This window comes from Ursus arctos, unplaced genomic scaffold (assembly GCF_023065955.2).
Source record: "Ursus arctos isolate Adak ecotype North America unplaced genomic scaffold, UrsArc2.0 scaffold_32, whole genome shotgun sequence".
In the NCBI taxonomy this organism is placed as follows: Eukaryota; Metazoa; Chordata; class Mammalia; order Carnivora; family Ursidae; genus Ursus; species Ursus arctos.
The window spans coordinates 17,626,953-17,641,841 of record NW_026623008.1 but is presented as its reverse complement, the minus strand read 5'-3'; the positions used below and the strand labels follow the sequence as shown (position 1 = coordinate 17,641,841).

General features: G+C 51.2%; 1 protein-coding gene across 8 annotated transcripts in view; it reads right to left on the bottom strand.

Moving 5' to 3' along the window:
* NIPAL3 (NIPA like domain containing 3) overlaps positions 1–14,889 on the bottom strand; it is a 48,198-nt gene that overhangs the window by 11,559 nt on the left and 21,750 nt on the right. For 7 of the 8 annotated variants that reach the window (XR_006411433.3, XR_006411434.3, XM_026517037.4 and 4 more), the window contains exons 4-9: positions 14,566–14,737; positions 11,831–11,890; positions 9,129–9,274; positions 5,021–5,117; positions 2,822–2,957; positions 877–965 (exon numbers count right to left, since the gene is read on the bottom strand). Coding sequence is in view for 6 of the 8 variants with exons in the window: in XM_026517037.4 (XP_026372822.1) it covers positions 877–965; positions 2,822–2,957; positions 5,021–5,117; positions 9,129–9,274; positions 11,831–11,890; positions 14,566–14,737 (700 nt within the window). In the remaining 2 variants the exon portion in view is untranslated. Of the gene's footprint in view, positions 1–876; positions 966–2,821; positions 2,958–5,020; positions 5,118–9,128; positions 9,275–11,830; positions 11,891–12,363; positions 12,606–14,565; positions 14,738–14,889 lie in introns of those variants that run through there. The other variant, XM_026517039.4, reaches the window with a different exon arrangement.

Genomic DNA, 14,889 nt, shown 5'->3' with positions numbered 1-14,889 from the left:
CCCCGCTTCTGACTCCATCACGCTGTTGGCTCTTCCCTTCAACCTCACCTGGACCCAAGTTCTTGACCATGACTTAAATCTTCACACTGGGTTCACTTTCTGGCTGCTGTGGGCCAACGACCCACTTGATCCCCGGTTCTGCCCATTGCACAGGCCCTCGTAGCCGTGTGCCTACCGTGCTCCCGCCTCTATGGGCAGGATTTGAGCAGCCCTTGTCTCAAGTGCAAAACATACTGTTTTACAGCCAGGCTCTCCTCAGAGGGAGGCGCACTGGCTCTTACTGGTCCATTCCCTTTGAAGATTTTCCTCTTCACTGCCCCTTAAAAACAAACACAATCTGATATGCTTGCGGCCTCTGAAGCCACGTAAGAAAGAAAAAAAAGTAGGGGTGGAGTAGAAGAAAGGGGAACTATAAAAATGATGACAGGTTACCCACCACCTATTATGTCACAGATGTTCATTTAGTCATAACCTCTAGAAATTATAGGAAGAAATCTGTGGTCACTTAGTCAGTGGAGCTAGCAGACGATGGCAGAAGTTGTTAAAGAAACCTTGTACAAGCTGTACTGAGTACATATTGGACATTCACTTCTGGGAGGTGAGTCTTATTGCTCCCGTTTTATGAACGTGGAACCGAGGCTCAGAGAAGTTAAGGGATTTTCCTAGAGCCACACAGCTCTGTGTCTGTGCTGGGGCGCAAACCCACGTCTCTCTGGCTCGAATGGACTTTCTCTATGAAACCATATACAACTCTGACAGGTAGAACACGTCAGCAGGACTGGCCTTTGGACAGAGACAGAGCCTCATCCCTCCACACTGGGGTAACGTCGCTGCTGCTAAGGGAGGAGACGGAAATCTAGCAGTCGCCACCCTTACCTGCTGTGATGGCGACAGTAGTGGACAGGATGTAGCCCACGCTGGCAATCAAAGAGGAGTCGTACAGCTGCGAGGCTTGACTTAAAAACCTTCGATACAAGAGCACTCTGGTCAGTGGGCATGTCAGACAGGCTGAGGTGAGAGCCGGTGACAGTAGGCTCAGCTTGCAATATGAAGACAACACGTGAAAGAAAGATGCCATCCTGGTGCATCTCTGGGTCTGGGGTCCACGCTTCGCTCCCATTTGTCCCCTGGACACAGAGCCTGCGGTTCACCGCCATCCCCAGGGCGGCCATGCCTTCCCGGTCTCACGCCTCTCACCACATGGTTCTCGTCGCCCGAGATGCCCTTCTCCTCACGTCGGTGTTCCCTGCAACTCCACCCCCTCCCTACAAAGGGCCGTCCTGTTCTCGCAAACAGTCCAAGAAACTCTTACAGCCCTTATCACAGTTTGCCTGTTGCTGTCATCATTTTTTTTTAAACACATTTTCCTCTTAATGAAAAAATAATGCGCTCACTGCAACAAATGCAGGAAAAAGAGAGAGAGAAAATTAGAATCATTCCTCCTCTCTCCACCTACAATCTACACGCCCTCATTTCGGAATATATTCTTTGTCCATTCTCTACATGGTTGCTTGTATCATGACAGACTTCCCACTTGACTGTACTCGTCCGTTTACAGGGCTGGGAGTGCTCCGAGGACAGTGACTGTTGCTCCTGCCTCCGTGCGGCCCTCGGTGGCTGTGTGGGTGTGCGGATGTGTGCTGCCTGGGTGAGTGGGAAGCTCCCCAGGAGGTGGGTGGGCACTGACTCTCCTCTGTAACCCTGGAGTGCTCAGCGTGGAGCCTGGTGCTGGGATGGCTCGGGGTGATGACCAGAATCTCTGTAGTAGGACTCAGGACAGTAATAATCCACATAATAATAGCCATCATAATCGTGAAAGAGGCTGAGATTTTCGGGAGGTTATCCTGGGGACGGCACCGAGAGCTTCATGCTTCTCTTAGAGAGGGGCTGCTGTTATTCTCAGTTGCGGACAAGGAATCTGATCTTAGAGAAACTAAGGCAGAGGCCTGGAGCGGAGGGGTGAGGGGCGAGGGGTGAGGGCCATGGGATGGGGAGCCTGATGCCAGGGTTCATATCTCAGCCCTGCTTCTTCGGTTTCTCAAATGCAAAATGATGATGGTATCATTGGCTTCAAAGGGGTTTTGGGGCGGGGAGTCAAATGAGTTTAAGTTCATGTGAAAGTGGGGTGTGGGAGTTGCTTCCCCTGGGGCCCCCACAGCAGCGGTCACTCCAACAACTGCTGGAGGCCACCGCTGGGGGATGGTAAGCCCAGGCCGCCAGGGTCCCGGGGCCTGCCTTGCCCAGGATCAATCAGCCTTGCGTGCCATACTGAGCCCTGTGCCATTCACCTTCCTGTCCCCAACAGGGCCATCCCAGGCCCTCCCCGGCCCTCTGCAGAGCACTGGGTCTCAGGTGGGAACAAGGCCCAGGCCTACCCTCAGGACCACCGCTTCTGAGAGAGAAACGATCTTCTCTCTGGGGAAGATTCCTTGAGGACAAGAAATGACAACTTGCTATGTCCCGCCTAGCAGACAAAGAGGTGCCTCATGGGGACCACAGAGCTTCTTCTAGAGTCCCTGAGACAGACGCCTGTCTTGGAGCAGGGGGAAGTGAGGCTGCCTCTGATAGCACGCGTCTCCCCATGAGAGGCAGAGAGAAAAAGACATCCGCTGCAGGTTTCGTCTTTCGAGCGGCACAGAGTCCCTCCACGGGACAACTTAGCAAATCAGCGACCGCTCCCTCCACAGTGTGTGCTGGACCCTGGTGACAGGCTGTGTCTGAACGTTCTCCCCTCCCGACAGCTTCAAAAACAAAAGAAATCAGGCCCAAGAAATGGAAGAGCCCCCAAAACGTGGCGAGGCCCGGCAGGAAAGACACTCACGCGGCCTGGTAGACAGCGGTGGCCACCATGCACGCGAACATCACGTAGAAGATGGGGGAGTCGAGCTGCAGGTGGCCCTGTATGGACAAGACGAGCATCCCGGCCACGGCCTTCACCGTCACCACCGTCATGGAGCCTGCAGAGGGTGCGCGGGGACGGAGGGAGGCCGTCAGATCCTGAAGGTCAGTTTACGACCCCAAAGGACGTGGTGAAAAAGATGGAGGGAGCACGGGCAGGGCCGCCCCAGGGATGGCGAAGACGCCACGGGCAGCGGATCTCACGCTCTTTCCGCGAGCTGCCCCGATCCGCGTCTCCGTCCGAGGAGAGAGGGAAGGAAAGTACCCACAGGCGCTTCCCAGTGTCACCTCTGAACTTCAGCAAGAAAGGGCGTTGAGTTTCTGTCTCTCAACAGCAGGGCAACGGCCCTGTGCCTGGACCATGCTGGGAGGTCAAAATCATCCTTAAGGGATACACGAACTTTGTCTGAGTATCATTCGCACGGCAATCACAGGGAAAAAACATGTGGTGTGTCCAGAGCTCTCGCTCTCTCTTTTTTTTAATGCTCACTCACTTGTATTTTTAAAAAACATTTCATTAGACAGAGATCTCCAAGTGTTTGGGAACCCTACCTTCAGGCACATGCACGTACTTTTCCAAAATACAGGTGTTTGTGCATTTTAAAGTGATACACACGTAACACTGTGCTTATAGGGCGTGCACGTTACAAAGCAGGGGCCGGGATATCACCGCTCACCTCACCGTGGAGACCGCTGCTTTCCCTGGTGCTGCAGAAATGGCTGCCAACTGTCCGACCCCCACTGCCCAACCCCCTCCCGGCCAAAGCGGGAGTTCAAAGAAACCAGGTACCCAACTCTGGGTACAAATGAAGCCCCTTATTCTGGCTGAAGGGTTCTGCTTTCCTGTTTTTCTCGGCTTCTGCTCGTTTTCCCTCTTGCTAACAGCCCATCACACACAGCGGCTTCTGGCTCCCCCCCGCCCCCCCCAGCGACCTAGATGACCGTTTCCAAACATCAGCAGTCAGTTAGGACAGGCACTTTCATGAGGGTGTCCCTGTTAGTGAGAAGGGGACAGAGGGAGAGTGGCCAATGTGCCTTAGAACCTTCTGGCCTCCCTAAACGCCAGAGAGGACATTTGGGGACCGTGATGTTCCAATCTGCTTTGAAAACAAGATCACCAAGGATTGGACCACCAATATTAGCTACTCCAGGGACAAACGTCTAAAGTGTTATGCTCAGTGAAAGACGCCGGTCACAAAAAGCCACATATGATAGGGTTCTGTTTATACTGTATGCTTTCAACAGGTGAATTTTACGGTCTGTAAATTATAGGTCAATAAAGGTGTTTTAAAAATATCAAAATAATGCAAGCTTGTCCTGCGGTGGCCCCTCTCTGTGTGGCTGAGGGGTGGGGTAGAGTGGGGGCTCGGTGTGGGAGGGACAGAAGACCAACAACGGGTCCTGGGCCCTCGTGCCCATCTCATTTAACCCTGCTCTCCCCCTGAGGTCTGGGCGTTCTATGCCGATTTTGAGAGGACAGTGCGGCTTAAACAGGAGGGAGTCGCCGCCCAAGGCCAGCGTCCCCAGGAGGCAGCAGGAGGGTGTCCCCACCTCTCCCCCTGGAAGCTTGGGTACTTCTCACAGCTCTGTGCCGGGTCAGGCCTCGCCTCGGTCTGACTGGGGAGCCGTCTCCCACCTGGCACCCGCCCCTCCAAAAGGAGAGAAAAAAAGCGAGAGAGCAAACTGGGTTCCTGCTTTTGAATCCAGAACTCGTTCCTAGCCTGGCAGGTTTACCTGAAGCCCTAAGGACCCAGTTGTCGGAGCCTGTCCGCCTCTACTTCTCTGAAATCACCTCTTGGCCCGCCTCACCCTTCCTCTGCGTCCTCTTCACCGTGACCCTCACTGCCCCAACGTGTCCCTCTCCTAGGTATTCGTCTACTCACTTACTGGCCGCTCCTCCCTTCGGAACAGAGGCCCCGAGGGCAGGGGGCTGTCTGTCTCGTTCACCCCGTGGCCGGTTTCCTGCACCATTCCTGGCACGGAGGGGACTCTGGGTATTCAAGCAAGGCCACTGAACACAGTCAGCTGCCTGACAGGACTGACGGAAGCCGCCTTACATCCGCGGGGACCTCGTGGTGCTACCAGGCGGTGGCCACATGCAACCACCCAGACCCCCACTTACCGAGTAATGCCACCAGGAGAAGAATCACGATGATGTTGTGGGCGTTCTTCTCCTTGTAGAAGTAGAGCAGGAAGCAGAACAGGATGATCTCCACGAGCTACGGAAAGCAGCAAGGGGAGGTCAGCGGGGCGGGGACCTGGCCAGACTGGGAGACGCTGGGGGGTCAGCAGGGCCCAGGGACCCGGGCAAGACTGGGAGACGCTGGGGGGTCAGCGGGGCGGGGACCCGGGCAAGACTGGGAGACGCTGGGGGTCAGCGGGGCCCAGGGACCCGGGCAAGACTGGGAGACGCTGGGGGGTCAGCGGGGCGGGGACCCGGGCAAGACTGGGAGACACTGGGGGGTCAGCGGGGCGGGGACCCGGGCAAGACTGGGAGACGCTGGGGGGTCAGCGGGGCGGGGACCCGGGCAAGACTGGGAGACGCTGGGGTCAGTGGGGGCGGGGACCCAGCCAGACTGGCAGACGCTGGGGGGTCAGCAGGGCCCAGGGACCTGGGCAAGACTGGGAGACGCTGGGGGTCAGCGGGGCGGGGACCCAGCAAGACTGGGAGACGCTGGGAGGGTCAGCAGGGCCGGGGACCCGGGCAAGACTGGGAGACGCTGGTGGCCTGGGCTGGCGCTGACGCTGCCGAAGTCACGGACCCTCAGGACTGAAAAGGAACTGAACAGCCAGCATCTCCCAAACCACTGACAGACTTCCCGTGGAAAAGGAGGGGATTCTGAATGAACTCCGCGGGAATCTCCACCCCCTGGGTAACACCAACAAGGGGTTCACCTCGGAGCTTTGAAGGTGATGTGCGGGCCCCACACGCACCCTGTCTTAGATGGCCAGGATCCATCGGGCTAAGAAGGTTTCTTCCCACTTCGCTGCTCTGTGGGTAACCCCATTAAAACTGAAGGTCGGTCAAAGAGGGAGACCCTTGCTCACTGAGGAGAAGAGCTCTCTGGGTTCCGCGGACAAGTAAACACACCCCCATCCCCTAACCACGCCTCCAGTGTGTGCGGCTCCATAGGGGAGAAAGACAAGGACATCTGGAGTCAGGGAGGCCAAGTTTGAAACCAGATCTGCTTCTAAAATAGTCGCATGACCCTGGACAAGTCACTTAGCTTCTCTAAACCTCAGTTACCGCCTCCGTGAAACGGGGATAATGATTCTTCCTTTACAGGGCCATGACCGCTGCTAATACTTAATGAACTCATAAATACACCAGGCACCATTCTGAACATCGTATCTGTACTAAACTCGTTCAATCAGCACAGTGATTCTATGAAGCAGGTGGGGGAAGCTATTCAAAGGGCAGAAGTTCTGAACCTGGACGGTCTGGCTCCAGGGCCCGTGCGCTTTCCCGCGAGGCTACACGGCCTAAACTCAGGAGGCCTCGGGCCTGGGGCTTAGGAGGTGCTCTGTCAGTAGAATCTTCTACTAGACAGGCAAGTGGGAAGTCGGAGTTCCCTTCTGGCCTTAACAACTGTCCTTTCTACTCCTTATGGGCCCAGACATTTGGCAGTATTTTCCTGAGAAGTCAGGCCAGCGCCAGCAGCCAGCAGAATGAAAGCAGCGAACTTTGACGGTGGCTCAGCTCCATTTGCCTACCCCAACCTCCCACCGAAATGTATTTACCCTAACAACCGACGCAGGAACATTAATGGGCATTTAGAAAATTTTTTAAATTCCTCATAATTAGAGACCTTAAAGAAAAAACAACCCAGCTGTTTTCATTTTCCTGTTTCTTCCTGTCTCTGTTGCCGTGAATACATATTTTATCTACTTGTCATCACAGTCAACGCACAATTTTGTGCTAGGCTGTTTTTAGTCACCAAAAACAATTCCTGTATTTTATGATGTTATCATAATTATCTTTAATTGCTGCAGAATACACCATCAAGTGGGGGAGTTACTCATCAACACTCCCAACCATCGGGCGTGCACTCAGGGGGCCCGGTTTTCCAATCATTCTTCATGATGGTTAAATGCATGCTGGAACCACGCTTGGCCTTCTGCTGCAAGATGGCTGTGTAGACGACCTTGAGTTCTGGGAGCATGTCTCCCTCCTTCCCTCCTTCCCTCTTTCTTTCCTCCCTCCCTGTCTTTCTGTCTTTCTTGAAGCATAGTTGACACACAATGTCACATTAGTTTCAGGTGTAGGACACGGGGCCTGGACAACTCCATCAATTCCCTCTGGTATGCTATGTTCCCAGTGTACCCACCGTCAGTCTGATATCCACAATGTTTGGCCCCCAGCAGACAATAAATATTCACTGAATTTGATCTGGCCAGATCTCTCTAGCTGGCACCGTTAGGGTGCAACAGAGTTACTCAATTCAGAGGACTGAAAGCCATCAGGGGGAGGGACAAAAGCAGGGAAAGTATGTGTCTGTTTTGCAGAACAAACAGCTCACACCACGGAGAGGTGTGGCCAGGGACTCCCTTGGACACCCCTGGCGAGAGCCGCAGGCCCATGCCTGCACAGAAGCCCCCTCAGTTGCCCTAAAGTTACCTTTACCTTTACCTCATCCTAATACTAAGCTCTCCTCCTATGGGAGGGGTTTTCTGCCATGTTTTTTGAACTTACAATGTATGCACCAGCGTGCTGACATGCTGAGCATGCGCAATTGAACCAAAGTACCTACGTAGCAGAAAATGTGTAAGTTTCTTAATGTATCCAGCTCCGTGCCCATGAGCGCCTGGCCTCTGCATAAAAGCTCCCCTCCGCTAACCCCAACGGGAGACGGTGCTTTGAGAGCAATCTCCCTGTCTCCTTATTTGTGACAAGGAATGAAAGTTCTTTGCTTTTAACACTTCCTCGGGTTGTGTTCCATTTGCACCCCAAGCAGCCGTCCTCCTTGACGTCGGTTACCCAGCACACGGAAGGAAGACAAACTGAGTGGGTCACTGGGCATCTGCGAAGTGCTGGGTGATTTCCACACCACCTCGCGTCTCCCAGCCACCAGCCCCAGTCCAGCGACTCCCACCAGCGCACAGAGAAGCAGGCCTCGCTTCCGGGTAGGTGACTTGGCCAAGGCCACACAGCACGTGATAGATTCAAGCCCAGGGCTCCCTGAGAGAAAAGCCTGTATTCTGGGGTTAAGCTTTCTCTGAAGAGGGGGGGTTCTCTGGCCCCGTCCTGCAGCTGTTTCTCCACGCCAACCAGCTGCATGCTGGGGTGGCTAGAGGCAGGGAGATGACCCAGTCCCAATCCTGGGGAAATCTATCTTCTGTCTTGCGAGCAAACTGAGGAAAAAGAACATTCCAGGCCTATAGAGCAGTGCCAGGCTGCTCGTGCCAGAGAAAAACAGTGACTGCCTTCATCAGCAAGTCATGGTAAAGGAAGCCGGGTTTTCGATTCCAGCTCTGCTGTCACGGAACTCTGGGCAGTCAGCCAACCTCCCTGAGCTTCAGTTGTCTCATCCATAAAATGGGGAGAAAAACATTTACCCTATAGGGTGATTGGGAGCATTTGAGATGATACATAGGGAAGTATTTTGCATGGTACCCAGCTTGGAACAGCAATAGATAGCAGCTGCTTGATCAAATACCTAGATGCTTCCTCGATCAGTTTATCTGTAGACCTAACATGGGACATAATTGCGGGTGGGAGTGTAGGAGACCATTTCAGTGTCTCCTGTGTTTCCACCAGCTTCTATCAGCTGTGTGATACCGGGAAAAGTAAATAAGTAACATGTCTATGGCTGTTTAAAATTTGAACTGTTTTCTTACCATAAAAGTCTTAAATACTCACTGTAGAAATTTCGGATGATGCATAAAGACAAAGGTGAAATGAAAACTCAATCATAATTCCAGCTCCCAGAGACAACTGTGGATGGAACTGCTGTTCTGTATTCTGTATCTTTAGCGATACAGTATATATACACACCTATGATATCTCAAAAAACTAAAGTTATCATATTATCTATGCAGATCTAGACATTACTCGGAGCATAAGTGAAAAAAGCATTTCCCCGTGAACTACATACTCTCCCCAAGCATGGTCTTCGCTGCTGGGAAATACATCATGATTCTCTCGAATCCCCTATTGCTGGAGACTCAGGTCCCCAGGTTCTAGGACCTGATTGCTTCCTCCTGCGGGGAGGACCAGTCGCTTCTCTTACCATGTACAAGAGAAAAGGCCAGCTCACGAGGTGCCTGGTGATGTTCTCGCCCGTCATCTTCTCGTGACTGTTAGGTGCGAATGTCACCAGCAAGTAGGTGCCCACGATGGCCAGACCGCAGCCAACGAAAGACAAGACGTAGCGCCCTGCAGGGAAGGGGGTTGGCTGTCACAGGCTCACTGCAGGTGCAGGCTTCAGGCCCGTATGTGTTTCTAGGGCAACACGTGATGACCTGCTATTTCTGGTTTTTCTTCACTTTACAAATAGATCATCCCCCTTATTGTTATTTTAAAAAATAACATTTAGGAGTGCCTGCATGGCTCAGTGGGTTAAGCATCTGCCTTCGGCTCAGGTCATGATGACAGAGTCCTGGGATCGAGCCCCACATCGAGCAGGGAGCCTGCTTCTCCCTCTCCCTACTTGTACACACACACTCTCTCTCTCTGTGTGTCAAATAAATAAATAAAATCTCTAAAAAAAATAAAATAAAATAATGACACTTAGTGTTAAAAAAGTTCAGTGAAGTATGACATGTATACCAAAAGTGCTCAATGAATTCTCGCAAAGTAAACATACCCATGTAATCAGCACCCAGTTCAAGAAAGGGAACGTTAGCAGGACCCCAACATCCTCACTCGTTGTGTCCCCTTCCGATCACTAGACCGCAGCCCCAGGGTAGCACTGACTTCTACCAGCACTGGGAGTTGGCCTGGTTCTGTACTTTCTATAAGTGGACTCGTACTGTCTGATTTCTTGTGTCTGTGTCCGTGTAAGATCATGTGTGTGAGTTTGTGAGATTCTTCTGTACCCTGGTGTGAGTGTCGGGGTGGTTCCTTCATTCTCACGCCCCTACGGTTGTGGTATAATGCATCCATTCTGAGGCTGACGGGCTTTAAATCTCTCCAGGGTTATAACAAATACTGCTGCTATGAGCACCCTTGTGCGTGTCATTTGGAAAACCCATGGCCTGTATTTCTGTTGGGTATGAAACTAGGAGTGGGAATTCCCGGGTCAGGGGATATGTGGACCTTCAGCTTCGTAGTTACTATTAAATGGTTTTCCAAACTGGTTGCACCAATGGCCACTCCCACCAGGAAAGTATTAGAGTGAGACTGCCTCCTTTTTTCCCGTTCACGGTAGCCATTCTGCTACTGAACCATAGTTTCAGTGTGCATTGTACAGGGAAGCTTTGCAAGTTAGAATCACTTTATGGGCAACATAAAAAACCAAATATAACAAAACCTCACAAGCAAACCTTCAGAGCCTACCACGTACCTTTTAGAAATGACCTTATCATTTCCCATCTTCTAGTTAACCTACTCCCAAGGGACTGGTCCAAATACTACCAAAATTCTATTCCACAGACCTGTCAGAGACTGTTAGTGGGGCCTGGGAGTCCCCCGACTCTTTCCCTGGGTCCTGTCACACTCCAGCTGAACCCTGTGGATTTCGTCCAGCCCAGACCTGGGCAAGCTGCAAAGGGCTGTGAGTTCTGAGCCACACATGGTGACCACAGGCCTCTGGATTTTTCTGGATAGAACTAACTACACATTTCATTCTACTGCCTCCCAAAAATGTGATACCACATTAAATGTCTTTAATTCTCATTCTAGGCCTCATAAGGTGCCCCCAAAATAGTTTTTCAGTTTTTCAATGAATGAATGAACCATGGTTAAACTCAATAATAAGTTCTGTGCTAAGATATACAAGTGTGTTGTCTTAAGTTTTCTTCAGGCAGGGAAAAGTCTTACTCATCTCCATTTCACACCATGTCTCTGGTGTACAGCACAGGTCTAGCAACGGGTGAACGTTTGCCGAATTTGATAGAATTTTAGGTAGGACAGCCATGTACAGTCGTACAAGTTGTTCACTGCATAAAAGCACCTAGCTGAAGGGGTGAGAAAGGCTAAAATCTACCCATGCTCTGCTCCCTGAGGCATGTGCCCACGGAACCACAGATGCCCAGAGGGGCCATCTTTTTTTAATTCACATAGGGCACTGCCTGGACTAGCAGGTCTTTTATACCAGGACTTTCTAGAATGAGCCTGGAAGGAACATAAAACTACACTGGTCTCAGAACCAGCCCCGCTACCCCTGTACCCGGCCTCTGCCGTCAGAACCACCGCAAATCATTCTGAGTCTTTTGGTCTTGGCATTGTATATTTGCTCAGCCGGAGCTCTTCTTTTTTCAGTGTAAGATTCTTTTCTTTTTCAGCCTCCTGGCCCCATCTTGCTCTTATCCTGTACCAATGATTCAGAACAGTGGGTCCCAAACCTGGCTGCCTGAGCGAGTTCACCCGGCTGTGTGCCGAAGCCTCACGCTCTAATCCAGCTTGCGTAAGTAGCAAAGATTAACTTCCGACCTCCATGTTCCTTTCCCGTTGGCTTTAAAACTCATTTAGGTAAAGAGGGTGCCTTTTATCAGGCCTCCTAAAATCCCAACAACAGATGCTCAATAAATATTGATTGGATGGAATGAAATCAAGCCCCTTTTCGCAAGTCTCACGATGATTCTGCTGTGTAGCCAGATTTGGGAACGACCGATGAAAAAACCACGCTCTCGGGAGCCTGACGAGGGTGGGATAGGCAACACAGAACGGAGCACGAGACAGATGATCTCTAAACCGGGGCGAGCTGGTTTTACAATGAACAAACCGCACAAGCACAGAAATAAGAACAGGGGCTCGAATCAGTGAACTTACTCAGAAAGTCTTTAGGTTTCCATTTTTCTTTGATGAATATGATTCCTATGATGGCGCTAGCTATAAAAAATACAAGCACAGGGAAAAGAAAATTGAGGCAGCTATCAGTCCAGTGGAGTCCCTTCGCCCTGGCCCTGGGGTTGACTCATTTGCCTTAGCGCTTGGGACTTCCTAACCTCTCCCTCTGGCTCCCCCAAACTCAGTCCTTCTGGTTCCTCTGTTAGTCCATCTCAGAAAGGGAGGCTCCTCTCTGAGCCTTCCTGAGGATTTCTACAAGTCCGGGAGCACTGGTGTGGAGTAGTTGCGAGGAGACAGGTGATTTGCACAAGTTATTTTTGGCACGTCTACCCGTTAAGGTGGGTGCCATTATCATGTCCATCTGAAAAACGGGACACTGAGGCCAGGAGAGGGAAGGGAGCTGCTCGGGACCGTGCAGCTGGTCAGGACTGCTGGAGCCCAGGGCTCTCGCTCCTTCCATTGCCGTGATGGCCTCTGACACTCTCCCTCTGGTTCTCTTCTCTCCTCAAACTTACTTGTCACTGCCCGGAGGGATGGGGCTGGCATTACTGTGAACAGACCCGAATGGCTCTTCTCAGCTCTGCCTCTCCGGCTGTGTGTCCTGGGGTGAGTCACTACCGGGGAGTCTCAGTCTGGATCCGGCTCAGGCCAGCTTGCTGCTTGTGAAATACTCAGGGAACCGCCGTAGCGTGAGCGGCCACGGCGGTGGGCTTTACGCCACATACATCAGAAACACCACAAATGGGGTCTTCCTTTTCTCCTTTCCTGCTTTTCTGCCCCCTCCTTCCTTCCCTTCTCCCTCCCTCCCTTCCCCCACTGCCTCGCCCTCTTCTTTTTCTTCTCTCGTTTTCTCCCTCTCTCTGAATGTTGGCTCATCAGCACACCCCTGAGAGCACCTCCTTCTCTGAGTTATAAGGGCAATTAAAGGCGATAATGCATAGAAATCATGTGTCCACAGGAAATGCCCAATAACTGAGCTGTTATTACTACTGAGTACCTGGAGTAGCAACCGGTAAGTAACAGGTACCCAACAAATGGTGGTGATTACTTTCATATTTATTTCTTTTTAATATCATTTTTCACTGGGTGACTTAAGAAGGTCTGAGAGCCCCTTAATTTCTAGCGACTGATACCTGAGAACCCATCAGTCTACTTCAGTCTCTTATTTTTAGGAATTTGATTAGGTGAATTACTAGAGTACTAAAATTCGGAGGCAAATATTTAAGCACTTGGTCACCTGTTTCTCATTGTGAGGAAAGGTTCCGAAGCCTTTTCAGAGGTCAGCAACGGGCAGAGGGCAAACCTCAATCCCTGTCGGGGCGGCACAGTGATACACACACAGAAAGTGGGCCAGAGAAGACAAGGAACGGCTGGGCCTGGGGATGGCTGCTTGCCTCAACTAAAGGCATTCCGATTATATTATATTATATTATATTATATTATATTATATTATATTATATTATATTATATTATATTTTTTCAAAATTCTTTATTTAAATTCAGCTTAGCTAACATATACTGCATTGTTAGTTTCAGGGGGTAGGATTTAGTGACTCATCAGATGCATATAACACCCAGTGCTCATTACATCGCGGGCCCTCCTGCACGCCCATCGCCTAGTTATCCCTTCCCCCTGGACCCTCTACTCTACGGTCAGGTTATATTTTAAAACAATAACGTGTAGAAAAGAGCACAGTATGTTGGAAGGCCTCCCTCGTCTTGTGGGCTGTGAGGGTACAAACCCTGGTCAAGAAACAGAGGGACTCTTCATGGGATCGGGAAAAGCAAATAGGTTTCCACTTCTTTGCCAACTCCTGGTAACTGGGGGGACTGCCTGAAGCTCTGAGAATTCTCACTATGAAGGGACGCTCTGACCGATGACATCTGCTGCGGGCACAGGTGGGGTGCGTGGTTGCTGAGCTTACCTGTGGGGTAGAAGGGGCCCTCTTAACTGCAGGAGGAAAAAGACTACTCAAAATACTTTTTGCTTTAAGGGCAGGGAAGAGCTTCAAGGCCGTGTGGGGCCTGCCAGCAAATGGAAGGAAACATTTCAACCCAAGTTCACGGTCCCCGCGCCTGTGTTCACTAATCAACATCTTTTCTTTAAGAAGAAAATAATTCTTTTTTTCCTAATTCTACTTTATTTGTGGAATGCGGACATCAAAACTCCTTCGTCTTTTCCTTAGTTCAAATGTTCTGAGAGACTGGTTCAGGGATTACAGAAATCACAGAGAAATGGCAGGTGAGAAAGTAAACAATGCTTTAGAGGTGGTGTCAGCTGACGTAAAAAGATCAGAGAATAAGCTGAATGTGCATCTGTTAGAGATGTAAGATATCTGAACGCTACAAAAGCTTCGGTTATCTTGACAGAGTTCGGATGAAAGCTGCAAGTTTGTATCTTCCTTCTGCAGTCGAAATAGAAAGCAATTCTGATAAACTTCCTGAATCTTAACCAGATTAGGGAGCCAGACCATCCTGCACCCCAGCCCTGCCGCCCTGTACTCGTTTCCTCATCTGTAAAGTGGGGATCATGACAGTGTCACCCTCAAAACGGAGGAGTAGAAGAATTCATATCCATAAAGTGCTTAGTGCAGGGCCGGTGCGTGTGAAGCCCTTCCTAAGGGTTAGTGACATTACCAAGCTGCTTTGTTTACTGAGTATGGTGGCCGCCCGGGCAGGTGGGTCCCAGGGAGCGGTGGCAGGGACCGGGGTCTTACCTATCACGGAGACGGCGCTGAGGGGCACGATCAGCGAGAGCGGAGCGAAGGCGTAGGAGGCGAACACGCCCAGCTCACCCAGCAGCATCAGGAACAGCCCCAGCCACCATGTCTTGGTCTTGAAATAGGCCCGGGGGTCCTTGGAGCCTGCCAGGCGGATGTGGCAGTACTTCTAGAAATCCAGGAAAGAAGGCGATTTGCCCAGATATTTGGGGAAAAGGAGCTATGATGTCTGTATCCCAAATCTACCCCTCACTTTTATTTGGAAACATGTGTCAGGGTTTTTTTTTGGAGTCCTGGCTCAGAGAAGAGGCAAGCAGTCCC